The sequence below is a fragment of the Gadus macrocephalus genome, chromosome 7 (assembly GCF_031168955.1).
Source record: "Gadus macrocephalus chromosome 7, ASM3116895v1".
Classification (NCBI taxonomy): Eukaryota; Metazoa; Chordata; class Actinopteri; order Gadiformes; family Gadidae; genus Gadus; species Gadus macrocephalus.
The window spans coordinates 20,242,472-20,256,301 of NC_082388.1; the positions used below are offsets into that span (position 1 = coordinate 20,242,472).

At 44.9% G+C, this 13,830-nt stretch overlaps 1 protein-coding gene across 1 annotated transcript in view; it reads right to left on the reverse strand.

Moving 5' to 3' along the window:
• The window catches only part of umodl1 (uromodulin-like 1), a 9,491-nt gene extending 1,493 nt beyond the window's left edge, over positions 1–7,998 (reverse strand). The window contains exons 1-16 of the mRNA XM_060056489.1: positions 7,829–7,998; positions 6,945–7,187; positions 6,201–6,362; positions 5,957–6,084; positions 5,563–5,749; positions 4,326–4,466; positions 3,764–3,952; positions 3,307–3,567; positions 2,864–2,976; positions 2,462–2,675; positions 2,155–2,292; positions 1,563–2,026; positions 1,329–1,356; positions 549–1,264; positions 252–403; positions 1–131 (exon numbers count right to left, since the gene is read on the reverse strand). The exon at positions 1–131 is cut by the window's left edge and continues 106 nt beyond it. Of these exons, the coding sequence (XP_059912472.1) occupies positions 1–131; positions 252–403; positions 549–1,264; positions 1,329–1,356; positions 1,563–2,026; positions 2,155–2,292; positions 2,462–2,675; positions 2,864–2,976; positions 3,307–3,567; positions 3,764–3,952; positions 4,326–4,466; positions 5,563–5,749; positions 5,957–6,084; positions 6,201–6,362; positions 6,945–7,187; positions 7,829–7,922 (3,361 nt within the window). The 5' untranslated portion in view covers positions 7,923–7,998. The remainder of the gene's footprint in view (positions 132–251; positions 404–548; positions 1,265–1,328; positions 1,357–1,562; positions 2,027–2,154; positions 2,293–2,461; positions 2,676–2,863; positions 2,977–3,306; positions 3,568–3,763; positions 3,953–4,325; positions 4,467–5,562; positions 5,750–5,956; positions 6,085–6,200; positions 6,363–6,944; positions 7,188–7,828) is intronic.
• Positions 7,999–13,830: the final 5,832 nt, after the last annotated feature.

Here is a 13,830-nt window from a genome sequence, read left to right on the forward strand (position 1 = left end):
AGACCTTCACCACCACCTCCTCGTCAGGGGACAAAGTGTAGTTGTGCGGCAGGGCAGATGTGCCGTTCAGCAACTGAATGATCACTTTGAAGGAGCCCGAGGCCGATATAGGGTCTATGTTCATGTTGTATCTGGAAATAGTAGAAAGTTCAACGTTTGCAGCACACCAAGTTACCCCTACAGATAAACAGCTCCACAAAGAATAAAAAACAACAACAGTGCTATTCGATTTGTCTATATTGAGACTCTACCCCATGTCACCAAAGTTTGCGGAGATGAAGACGCTCTTCCTGTAGGCGCAGAGGATGGGCACCTCCAGTGTGTGCACGATGCCCTTGGTGCCGTTCAGCAATGGCTCCGGGCTGTTGAATAGGGTCACCTTGGCTGTGAGGTAGGAGTCGTTCTACATAAAAAACCCACATTTTGAATAATTTTCATTGTATATTTTTTCAAAAAGGATACAACAAAGTGCACTCTCAGCAACATAAGAAGCTGTTCATTGAGTAAGGCAATATTGAGATTGCTTAAAAAAGTTAAACCACACTGACGCTGAACCGGTTGGTGTCGTTCCATGCCGCGGTCAGGCGCACGTGGGTATCGTTGAGGTCGAGTGGGAGGTTGGACACCTGACCGAGGTGGAGTGACGGCAAACTGATTTGTTTGGTCTGCAGAAAATCCTTGGCTACCGTCACCATGATGGCCTTTGGGCTGCATTCCACCGAGATGGATGGAAGCCCTTTATTAATGTTGGGAATGCCCATGAATGTGTAGTTAATGGGTACAGTGATGGGCGGGGCTAATGAAGAGGAAGTGGCAGGTTCAGTGGTGGGCGGGGCTAATGAAGAGGTAGTGACAGGTACAGTGCTGGGCAGGGCTATGGAAGTGGCAGTAGGAAGTATAGTGGTCGGTTGGGCTAAGGAAGAGGTAGTGGCAGGTTGAGTGGTGGGTTGGGCTAAGGTAGAGGTAGTGGCAGGTACAGTGGTGGGTTGGGCTAAGGAAGGGGTAGTGGCAGGTACAGTGGTGGGTTGGGCTAAGGAAGGGGTAGTGGCAGGTACAGTGGTGGGTTGGGCTAAGGTAGAGGTAGTGGCAGGTACAGTGTTGGGTTGGGCTAAGGTAGAGGTACTGGCAGGTACAGTGGTGGGTTGGGCTAAGGTAGAGGTAGTGGCAGGTACAGTGGTGGGTTGGGCTAAGGTAGAGGTAGTGGCAGGTACAGTGGTGGGTTGGGCTAAGGAAGGGGTAGTGGCAGGTACAGTGTTGGGTTGGGCTGAGGAAGAGGTAGTGGCAGGTACAGTGGTGGGTTGGGCTAAGGTAGAGGTACTGGCAGGTACAGTGGTGGGTTGGGCTAAGGTAGAGATACTGGCAGGTACAGTGGTGGGTTGGGCTAAGGTAGAGGTAGTGGCAGGTACAGTGGTGGGTTGGGCTAAGGTAGAGGTAGTGGCAGGTACAGTGGTGGGTTGGGCTAAGGTAGAGGTAGTGGCAGGTACAGTGGTGGGTTGGGCTAAGGTAGAGGTAGTGGCAGGTACAGTGGTGGGTTGGGCTAAGGAAGGGGTAGTGGCAGGTACAGTGTTGGGTTGGGCTGAGGAAGAGGTAGTGGCAGGTACAGTGGTGGGTTGGGCTAAGGTAGAGGTACTGGCAGGTACAGTGGTGGGTTGGGCTAAGGTAGAGGTAGTGGCAGGTACAGTGGTGGGTTGGGCTAAGGAAGAGGTAGTGGCAGGTACAGTGGTGGACGGGGCTAAGGAAGAGGTAGTGGCAGGTACAGTGGTGGGCAGGGCTAAAGAAGTGGCAGTAGGAAGTACAGTGGTTGGTTGGGCTAAGGAAGGGGTAGTGGCAGGTACAGTGGAGGGTTGGGCTAAGGAAGGGGTAGTGGCAGGTACAGTGGTGGACGGGGCTAAGGAAGAGGTAGTGGCAGGTACAGTGGTGGGTTGGGCTAAGGAAGGGGTAGTGGCAGGTACAGTGGAGGGTTGGGCTAAGGAAGAGGTAGTGGCAGGTACAGTGGTGGACGGGGCTAAGGAAGAGGTAGTGGTATCTACAGAGAGAACAAGGTGAAATAGTGAGCATTAGAGAACATCCAACAAACATCGAGACACTTTTCTTATTATTATGTTATTTCTCTACAATTCTACCAATGAACATAGGGTCTTCCGGACCATATACCTCCACAGACTCGTCCTGGCCAATCAGAGTCCATATCTTCGAAGCCATCATTGCAAACACATGTGTAAGCGCCCCAGGTGTTATTGCATGTGGCATTTTGGGAACAGTCGTTCAGCCCCGAAGCACATTCATCAACATCTATAGGAATGACAAAATAAAATGACATTTGAAATGCACTTTATCTTGCTCAAGGATGCCTAGATGGAGTCTGCGGACGTTGGGCTTTGAACATAAAACCTTGTATTTGTCTGGGGAGTCAAAACAGCCCAACTATCCTCTCCTGGACCATGCAGTGAGAGATACATACCAGATACACTTGTGCTGTGTTCGTCCACACTGTATCTGGTGCTGTTTAACAGGGAGCCCAACACTGCAGAGGACACGTTGAGCTCGGTGACGCTCGCGTCGTAGACGATGGAGAAGTCGACAACCACGCTGCCCTGTGACAGGCTGGTGATCTCGATTCTCACCTTCCCAGAGTCAACCAGTTCTTTGAGCTCTGAAGAGAGAGACTTGTATATCTGTCGGTAAAAAGGGAGGGACAGATGGATGGATGGTGGTTAGGTGGACGGAATAGGTAAGGACACAGCACAGGTTAATAATGGCAAGTCATTACAGAAAAAAAGAAGAAGAATAGTATGTTTTGTAATCATGCCTGTGTAACTCTAAACTATGTGGCTATGGAGATGGTAATGAGGGACCAACATACCTCTTCTTTAATACTCTTAGAGAAATTGAAGTAAGCCTGACTGCTTGAGTTTAGGAAGTCATCAGTGAAGTTCACATTTGTCACTTTTGCAGTGGCCTTAAGGTTCTGAGCAGCTGAAGAAAAGTAATTGTATTATTACGTATAAATATGCACAATGGTCACAATGTTATCCAAAACTAATCTATTGTAAAAAAATACCTTAAGAGTGTGCGAGTTGCATCGTACACATGTGCGATACAACTACCTAGTGGGCCCAAAGGCTACCGCATACATAATTTCTCTGATAAAATGCATCATAGAATTGAGCCATGGTTAGCTTCGGGAATATAGTATTGCAGTCTTCGGCTACAGGCCTGAAACACTTTTGACACTGGGAAGGGGGCCTTGAGTGTAAACAGGTTGGGAATACCTGTTATAGAGCAATCAGCCCGTAATTGACTTACCCATCTTCACATTCAATAGTTGACTCTCCCCTTGGGCATCACATGCATAGGGGGTGATGGTGACACTGTAGAGCACCCCAGGATCCAGATCTGTCATGTTTACCTTGGTCTCATTGGTCACCAGGTGAATGATGAACTCTGACCCCTCTCTCAGATCAACTAAATAGCTTGTCTGGTTGCTCTGTGTCAGGCCAGACCAGGACAGGCAGAAGGATGTTCCCGTGATGTGGGATGAAGACAGTTGGGTGAGTTTGGGAGGAGCTGGTTGGTGGTTGTGAGAAGAAGAAGAAGAAGAAGAAGAAGAAGAAGAAGAAGAAGAAGAAGAAGAAGAAGAAGAAGAAGAATATGACAAAGTACAATTCAAGTTAAACAACGGTTCTGGTAAAATGACTTGTAGTTACACATTCCTGTTTCCTTTCTCAACATTTACAGGAGACGGGTGATGTGTACTTCATACCACATGTGGACATCTCCTCAGGCGGTGGGGTGCTTGTGTTAGAAGTGGCGTTTGTCTGCAGGGTGGTCGGTGCTGAAGCCGACCACCAGGGTGGGTCCACGGTGGGTCCAGGAGTGGCAGAGGGGCTTTGGCTTGTGGATCCAGTTTGTCCATTGATACAGGGGGTTGCATTGCTGGGGGTCTGGTAAACTGGAAATCAAAAAGATGGGCGATGTCAAGGTCGTCCTCTGTAGGTCAAATGCAAACACATTCAATGCCCAATGTAAAAAAAAAAAGGTTGTAGTGCTCAGAGGAAATAGGGAATGCACTTATGTCCCTGTCTAAGGTACATATCATGCACTGTATATCTATACACTGTTTGATATTGGAGTTTATGTATCCCTATCCTCGCTACAATACCCCGCTGCTGAGACAGAAATGATCTCTGAGTCACTCTGACACAACTATTAATAGTCTCATCCTCTCACTGTATCGCGAACGGACACACCGACACACGAACACACACACATACAATATATCATGTCCGCCCATTCACAGAGAGAGCTGCTCCTCGCCAACACACCTTCACACGATGCACCAGCATTTTGGGGAAGAACGTCTGTGTAGCCGTGGCGACAGGAGCAGTGGTAGGAGGCCGCGGTGTTGTTACACTCGGCGTGAGGGGAGCAATTACGGAGAGCAGTGTGCGCACACTCATCCACGTCTGTGTTGACAAATGAAGACACATTGTGTGCTTGTGCAGTAATGAGTAGGTTTATGAGGCACAGGTATATGCTGTAGCAGTATAGTCGTGCGGAATAATAAGGTCTACTGAACTGAAAGGCTGGGTGTGCACTTTGGGTATATGTTGAATTCACTAAAAGCAATTTTGCATCAAATATTGTGGTGAATATTTAGGTATATTTAAGATATTTAAGATTACACCACTGTATTACCCATGTGGCATTACCTTGAAATAGTTCCCAAAATATGAATTGATTGATGATAATTAAAGCTGTTGTTTAAATGGTGGTATGGTGGTTTGGATTGAAGTCTCTTTGTGTCCTTATTGTAAGGAATCACTGATGGTGCCTTAGACACATTGTTTTTCCGATTGAGGGGTCACAGTTGCATACAGTTAATTACTTGCACACTTAGATTGTACCATTTAAATATTATATTTCTAACAAAATGGATTCAAATTCTTGTTCGATTCATGTGTGTGAGTGGGTGTGTGTAGTGGTGATAGCTTTTCCAGCGATGCAGGAAGCGACCCACAGATGACCGTCAAAAATAAGTATCGGGGGAGGGAAACTGTGGCGGTTTACTGACTCACACATCCTGAACACTGAGTTCTGGAGAACATCATGAATCACAAACCTCCACACACAGGAGCAACCAAACAGCTGACAGACTGTTAGACACTCACAATCATTAAGCATGTAACTGTGTCAAAGTAGGATACATATGACTGGAACAGCTTACACTGTTTACTTTCTGAAGGTGGATGATGTCTGCATATTTATCTCTGCTTTTGTATTTTGCTGTAAAGGCGCACGCTAGAATGGAGGCCGATTGCTAACAAGTATGTGGGATGATTCATGATCCACATACTTTCCAGAACAAGTCTGCTCAATGATGAGATTCCTCCTGGCCCATAGAGGTTACATTTTATTTTGTGTCTTGAATAAATATATGACATTTTAGCTTGGTATATAGTATACCTGCATTCACTTATTGCACCAGTGGCCATCTCCGAGAGACAAGAGAGTGCTTTTAGTTCTTCATGGTAATCTTTCTGACCATGAGATTATCCTTACCTTCCACTGTTACAGAGGACACCTCTGATATGTCCCTGAGGAGTTTATGCAATTTGGCCGTGGTGACGTCCAGGGAGAGTTTGGCATCACGGCCAATTATCAGAGACGTAGCTGTCCTGTAAGGAACCGCTGGACACGAGCTGAGATACTGGACCGAAATATCTGAGGAGTTCAGCGCCCCGCTCACCTAGCAGGGGTACAGACATGCACAACACAGATGGAGGAAATTGCAATGAGTTCAATTGAAGAAAAAGATTCAGAGAATCAATGACATAAAGTATACTTTCGTAGTAGGTCGCTTCCTTCGAAAAATTCCAAATTATGAAATGCATCAAAATATAAGGACATTCTTTAAACTACTGAATCCCATTTTCTGCATTCATTACTACCATACCATGGTGTGCAACAATTGTGTGTGGTTAAGAAGTCCTTTATCCAAGGCCATCATGACATCGTAATCCGTCTTCACTGTCACCGTCACATTGAGCCTCCATCCTCCGTTGGCTACGTAATGTGTAAACACTGAAAAGGATTACACATCACTCAAACAAGAAAACAAGTGATTGGGCCTCCAACAAAAGAAGATTACAAGATAAGAACCATGTTAAAAAACGAATTATCACTGAATAACTACTTACTGGCAGGGTCGACACATCGGGAACGATTCAACGTTTGGCAGCATTTCTGCCAACCTGGGCAGTCGATGTCCCAAACACAGGTTTGGCAGCCGTCATGTGACTTTTCAGCTGCGGTCGGGCAGAATCCCGGCTTGGTAGTGAACTCCCTGGTTCTGTTGAGTGCTGAATGACGAGATATAACTCACTATAAGACCTTTATGTATATACATATACACTGAAGTCTTGTTAGCAGATGGCTCCAAAGAAATATATGACATTATTAGTTATAAGTAGTATTTACTGGGTATTTATTTATTTATTTAGCAGACCCTTTAATCCAAGGCGATTTGAGATGCATGTTATTAAGGCAGGTAGGGTGAGACATCTTGATCAAGGATTTTTATTGATAGCCTGTGGATATGAAGGTAAATAACCCTAGCCCACTATTTAAAAATGAATACAATAGGTCATCATCTACTATGTAGTAGGGGTTTTAATCATGAGCCTGGCTGGAACTTCAGGATTATGCTGTGTTGTCTACTACTCTTTGACATTGTAAAGGTGTGAAGAAATATTAAAATGTACTGAGGTACCATATGTATATGGTACCTAATAGGCAACCACGAGCACGTAAACATTTCATGTCTCTGAATTCACCTCAAGTCACTTTGGATAAAAGGGTCTACCACATAGGCCGACAGTAAATATGAAATGTCAAGAGGAAAGTGGTTTTAGTAGCGTCAATGCTAACAGACAACGACTCACGCAGCACACAGTAGTGACCCATGTGTACGAAACCATGGCAGCATCTGGTGACCTCTCGGACGACCTCTTTGTACTCCGGCCACGAGGTCATCTTGTAAAGAGTGACGTTACACATCCGCCATGGCAGCCAGCCCCCGCAGTGTCTTTGCACGATGTAAGGGACCGCATGATATACCAACCTACTCTCTTTCCTGGTCTCATTGAAGGTGCAGAGATGGTACCCTGTATTCGATAAGTCTTTTCCTACAATTACAGAAAAGCAAAGAGAAGGTGTTTCGTTGTTCAGTTTCTCATGGAAACAGATGTTAAGTTGTTGAATTCCAAAAGGTCTCAACTGACACTAAGGTTACATGAATCACACATTAACAGTTCATCAACAGTTAATTAACAACCACTTATGGTCTAGTAATTAGTTTACTTATAGTATTCTTATAGTATTTATGTTTACTCATGGTGTTCACATTATGTAAGGTGATGGGGTTCATGATAACTTCTGTATTTATTCATACATTATTTTATAGCATTAGGTTTAACCCTAACTGCCTAACCGACTAGCCCTTACTCTAACCCATTTACTAATCATGCTATAAAGCGATTATTACTACTGCATTAACTAATGTTAATTAATGGTCAATTAATGTACCCTTAAGTTTTACATTCTAAAATACATTCGGAAGGTTCATGGTTTGTTTTTATCTCTGACGCTCTGTAAGTAGGCCTATAGCGTGATCCATACTTACCCATACGTAGCCACAAATCTGCAATTTTCATCATCGAGTAAAACTTGTGACTAAGACAAAGCATTGTCCGAATACAAATCTCCCACATACTATACAAAAAATTTCTCAACAACATCAACATAAGCAATCTCAACAGAGGCCTACCTTCCATCATAGTGTGGTGTCCCCTCGCGAGGGCCACAAGGGCCCCAGCAATCCACATAGAGTGTATCCAGCTCATTTTCTGATAAAGACCCATTCCCCCACTATGTATTCAGCCACCACATCCTACCTGCGTATTCCTCACTAAGATGGTGGAGAATGATTCAGGGCGTATTCACCTTCTCAAGTCCTCTCTGATCCCACTCCCACCCCTCCCCTAGCTGATTCGAAGGCCCCCAGGTGAACCACAATTACCACAGCAGCACAGCGGGCTAATGGCCCACGGGGAGTTGTCCATGCGACATTGTTAGCTCTGACATGCTGCAAGTAAGCAGTTTATGACAAAATATGTTATACTTCAAATTCTGACATGGCCGGGTTTAGTCGAGTTCAAGCTGGTTTTGAACATTTGGGTTCTTTTGACATCCTTGCATGTAACATGGAGTTTTCGTTAGACAGCATGGGTTAGGAAATCCATGAATTTCTTTTTGTGACAAGAGAAGGTTTTCAATAGTTGAAACCAAGTTATTATTTGACGTTAATTAGACATTAATAATGGAAGTGTCAGCATGAGTCAACATGTTTTCGAGTCCCGGTCCCCCGTGAATTGATACCCACCGCGGTCACCATGGCAGCACTGTAAACTCTCAGCATGTGTAGACAGTTAATTGTCAAGTAAAGGGGAGGTGGGAAAAATATAAAGTAATCGAAAAAAAATCGGAAATGTTGGGTTTTCAACCGACATTGAAGCAACCTTTTTCCTTAATAATACTAATAACAGCCTTTTGAGATAAGAATAATTATATATGATGTACTAATTTGCTCGACAGCATTTCAGCCGTGGCTGGTTATGCTTATTCTTCTTCTTTCATGGTGTGAAAATGGGTTCAATTAGTTTTGCTTCAGTCAAACAGTCAGCCAGGTGTATCAAGCTGATTATGTAATTGAGCTGAGGGAGGTACGGAGGGAGGGAGGTGGGGCGTAATGGTTACATATAAAGAATAAATATATAATTTAATGTACAATGTGTACAAAAACAAATCTGAATTAGCTATAAGACAATATACTTCTTGTAAATAAATAATTTCATTAGGAAATATATTTTCTTATCATAGGCTATTGGTTATTATAGGCTATAGGTTATAGGGTATCTCTCCAAGAGCAATGTCACACGTAAGGGGGCATGTGACATAGATGATAGGAAACGTGGGCAGTTTCCTTGGAAAGTGCAATCAGATGGTTAGATTAACAAAACAATTCCCTAATAAACAAAGTGAACATTTTATTTTTTTCAATTACTAGGCTAAGTCGATTAACCTAATTGGGGTAGGAGAATATGCAGCAAAATGTAAAAAAGAGCTCTAAATATGAATATATATTTAGTTGTAGGTTTCTAATTAATGCTAAATGCTAAATAGAGTATTATTGAGCCGGCCACGCCATAGTGTTTCGACAGTCTATCAAAGCAGGGCGCACCATACGAGCGTTCTTTGCGATGACCTCATCCCTGGAGTTGGAGGACGTCAAATACAAGATGAATGGTGTAGATAGCTGTATTGTTTAACGATTTGACACTAAAGTGTTACGGTCCGTACTATGATTCGGTCTTGCGGGATTAACTTCACGTGATTTGGTTGGAAGTGGTGTGGAATTGGACGGAACATCAACAGAATGACAGGCTCAAGACCTGCATCAGCAGGCCACCTGTACTCCATTACTATGATGTGAGGCAACCAGTGACACACACCTGCGGTGCATCACATATTGGTTTAGGGGCTGCCTGCCTCCAAGAGGAGAATCCCGTGGCATACACGTCTCGCACACTGACCAAGACGGAAAAGAGATACGCGCAAATTGAAAAGGAACTTCTAGCAGTGGTCTTTGCCTGCTACAAATTCTATGACTACATCTACAGCAAGCCGGTTGTGATTGAGACTGACCACCAGCCCTTGGTCACCATTCACAACAAGCCATTTCACACCTTCCCAGCCCGCCTGCAACGCATGATGCTACAGTTGCAAAAGTTCGACCTGACCCTCACCTACAAAAAAGGAAAGCACATCTACAAAGCTGACAACCTTTCCCGTGCACCGAGGTGCAACGCCAGCCCCAAGAGGGCAGAACGGCCAGAGTTTGAGATGATGACAGTTCAACTAATATCCCCACGGCGTCTTGAAGAACTCCGTCAATACACTGCTGAAGACACGGTGCTGCAGAAACTCACCTGTTTCATTCAACGGGGCTGGCCAAGACGTCCATGCAGCGTACCTACAGAGGTGAGACCATTCTTCAGTTTCCGTGATGAACTCACCGTTGAAGACAGGGTCATCATGAAAGGAAACAGAGTGGTCGTGCCTACTGCCCTGCATTCGGAATACCTGAAAGTGCTACACATGGGTCACCCAGGAGTTGAATCCACCAAGAGAAGTGCAAGGGAAAGTGTTTTCTGGCCATCTTTAAATGAGGACATTCAGTCGTTATGGCATGCGGCATCTGTAACAGCCTGAGGCCTCACCAGCAAAAAGAGCCGCTAAAACGGCACACAGTCCCAGACCTGCCCTGGTATCTTGTCACCACAGACATGTTTGAATGGAAGAATCACCATTACATGGTGCTTGTTGATTCATATTTTGGCTGGTTTGAAATTGACCGGCTCAGCAGCCTGTCATCATTGACTGTCATCAATAAGCAAAAGCGTCAATTCTCAGTCCACGGCATACCACAGAAGCTGTACTCATAATGGAACACAGTATACCAGCCAGGCCTTCCATGACTTCGCCCGATCTTGAGATTTCCAGCATGTGACGAGCAGTCCAGAGTGTCCTCAGTCCAATGGACTCAGTGACAGGGCCGTAAGGAGTGCAAAGAATCTGTTAGAGACCTCAGAGAGGGACGGGACAGACTTCTACCTGAATCTGCTTGGAACACGAAACATGCCCCGAGACATCTTGGGCTCACCTGCACAAAGGCTGTAGTCCCGTCGCCCTCGGACCATTCTGCCCATCTGCAAACAATTTCTAAAACCAGCTGCAAGTACCCCGTCCAGCATCAAAGCACAAATAACAAAGAAGCGCCGGACACAAAAACACTATTACGACAAGAGCAGCAAACTACTACGCCCTCTGGAACCAGACCAGGTGGTGAGACTCCAAACACAAAGGGGACATGATAAAGTTGGAGTGGTGAAGCGGAGGTGTGATGAGCCACGATCATATGTTGTGGATTCTGAAGGGAAGGAATACCGACGCCACATCCACAGCCTCCAAACAGCACCACAGACACTGATGAATTTAACACAACAGGTTACACACTTGACCCCGACATGGACAAAACACAAAGGACTGAAGGAACTGAACAGACACCAGCAGAACAGAGTCACAGACAACGAAATCCAGAAAAGTCTCCCATCAGTGTATCCCAGCAAGGCGTGGGATCCGAGCAACGTGTCGTACCGCCGGTCAAAAACCCAGTTCAAGTTGCCAATTCTATGTATTTCACTAGGTCCGGCAGAGCTTCTAGGCCAAAAGGAAAATACATGAACAGAGCTAACTGCTGAAGTTTATTGAATCCATAATGTCAGAAATAATGCTTTGTTATTTGACTTTTGCATAATGTATTATTCTGTTGACAATGCATATAGTTGTGGGGCACTCAGTTAAAGTTAAGTGAACCAGATCATGTTTACACTTCACTTATAAAACGGCTGTTAGTGCAGAAGTGTGTTTTTATGTTTCCCATGTTCATTAGCCACAGCTAAAGAAGGGGGATGTATATAGCTGTACTGTTTAACGGTTTGACCCTAAAGTGTTACCGTACTATGAGTGGGTCTCGCGGGATTAACTGCCCGTGATTTGGTTGCGATTACACGGAACTCGATGTGCATGGATCTCTGTTAGACCATGGTCATCAATAAAGAAGATTCTAACTTTACCATTCGGATACTTTATTGATCAAAACAACAGATGGAATCACGACCAACGCGTTTTCTACAGAATTCTATCCATAGTCTTGGCTTTAATGCTCAGTGGGAACAGAAATAGTCCAAAAGGGTAAGTTAAGGCAGCCACAACTTACTTGAGCGAGTTAATTAGTTATCTATACATAGTTCTTGCATAGTTGTTGTTAGAAATGTTTTCCTGACGTAACTCGATGAGATTCTGGTGATAACCACCAGCTACTGCCCTATTCCCAGTATAGCCTGCGAATGCGCTTATCCATGCTCGGAGTGAATATAGTCCATGCCTGCTATCTCACAGCTTTGAATGCTGTTTTTTATTTGGGGATTAGCGTTCATTGGAAAGCATTTCTGATACAACTTTTTTTCTCATGTCAAACATTGTTTGGCAGAAACACTTTAAGCCTTCGTTGTGTCCCGGTGTATTGCCTTTTAAGATACAATCGATGATCTAGACCTGTGTTGCCTACATGTTTCATAGCCGACGCGCCATTACTTGAATAAAGTGAAATAGCATCAAGAATTCGGCCACGTCTCATAGGCGCTCCGCCACAAAAATGTAACTGGCGATAATGTCTCCGTTTCTATATCAGGGACTATTGCTTACACGGACGAAATAACTGACAAATCAGTGATGTTTTCACTCGATGAATGCACGTTTTAGCACTGTCTGTTTGCTAGTTGTATGCCTAACTGTCCGTCCACACCAGAAGCGAATTGAGCGACCAAATCGCCGGAAGTCATTCACTTTCTATGGGCAAGAGCGACCAAAGCGACCAACGCTACCAGCGGCCAAAGTTGAGCGACCAGAGCGTCAAAAAGAAGTTGAAAACTTTTTAACTTTATGCAAATGACTATTATTCGCTTCAGCGACCAAACACTGACAGCCAATCGGAATGTAGACGCTCTTCGCTTGCGTGGATCCCAGGGAACATCGGCAGGCACTTTGGTTCCTACCTACCTTTATTCACTCACTGAACAAAATGTCGGCTGAAGTATTAATCGCGGCTGTAACTGGGCACCCGGTGTTGTACGAACCCACCCTTTTTCAGTTCAGAGATCGAAACGCCATAGTGGTTTGGATATCAAGTGATGATAAGCGGGAGTATTTATAGGCTACATCTAGAACGTTCGTATTTAAGCGGGAATCATTATAATTTGCTCTACATGCCACCAATCTAATGCCGCTTTTCCACCGCACATGTAGCTCGACTCGACACGACTCGACACGACACGACTCGACACGGTAGCAGCACGGGTGCTTTTCCACCGCAAATAGTACCTCCTGGACGTGGGCGGGGTCGGCTGCGCGAAAGGGCCGTGACGTATTTGTGTACGCGACGCAAACAACACATACGCAACCCACACATGGACAGAACCCACATAACAACAATGGAGGACATCGATCGCATTACTATTATTAGCTGGCATGTTGAAGAAGTTGGAGAAGTGGAACATGTTGGCTGCGGCGCTGCTATGGATGTTACCAGCATGGTTGCCATGTCGCTCTCGTGACTTCGTCACACTCTCTGGCCAATCAGTCGCCGGCCGTCTGCCGACGTCACCTTTTAGCATCGGCTCAGCTCGCTTGGAACCTAGAGCGAGTAGGTACTAGAAAAAGCAGCCACTTCAGGTACCAGATACCATGGTACCGCGGTGGAAACGCAAAAAATGCGAGCTGAGTCGAGTCGTGTCGAGTCGTGTCGAGCTGGTACCATGCAGTGGAAAAGCGGCATTACCAACCAATCGCGTGTAGCATGCTTTAAACAAAACCAAAAAAGTATTTGAAATCGTCACATAAACAAACTAATCGACAAGACGAGGGATAAATGACAAGGGATATATCTCTTGTCTTTTATCCCTCTATTCCCCACTATTCACGGAGCCTGAGGTGAATATTTTTTAATTAAATAGTCTAGATAGATAGATAGTCAAGTCTTTATTAATACCAAACGACACAAATCGTCGGGAATCCATTTAGGTGGTTCGTCCCACACAGGACAGTAGCCTACAATACCACACAGAACAAGTCTGACTGGATAATACACAC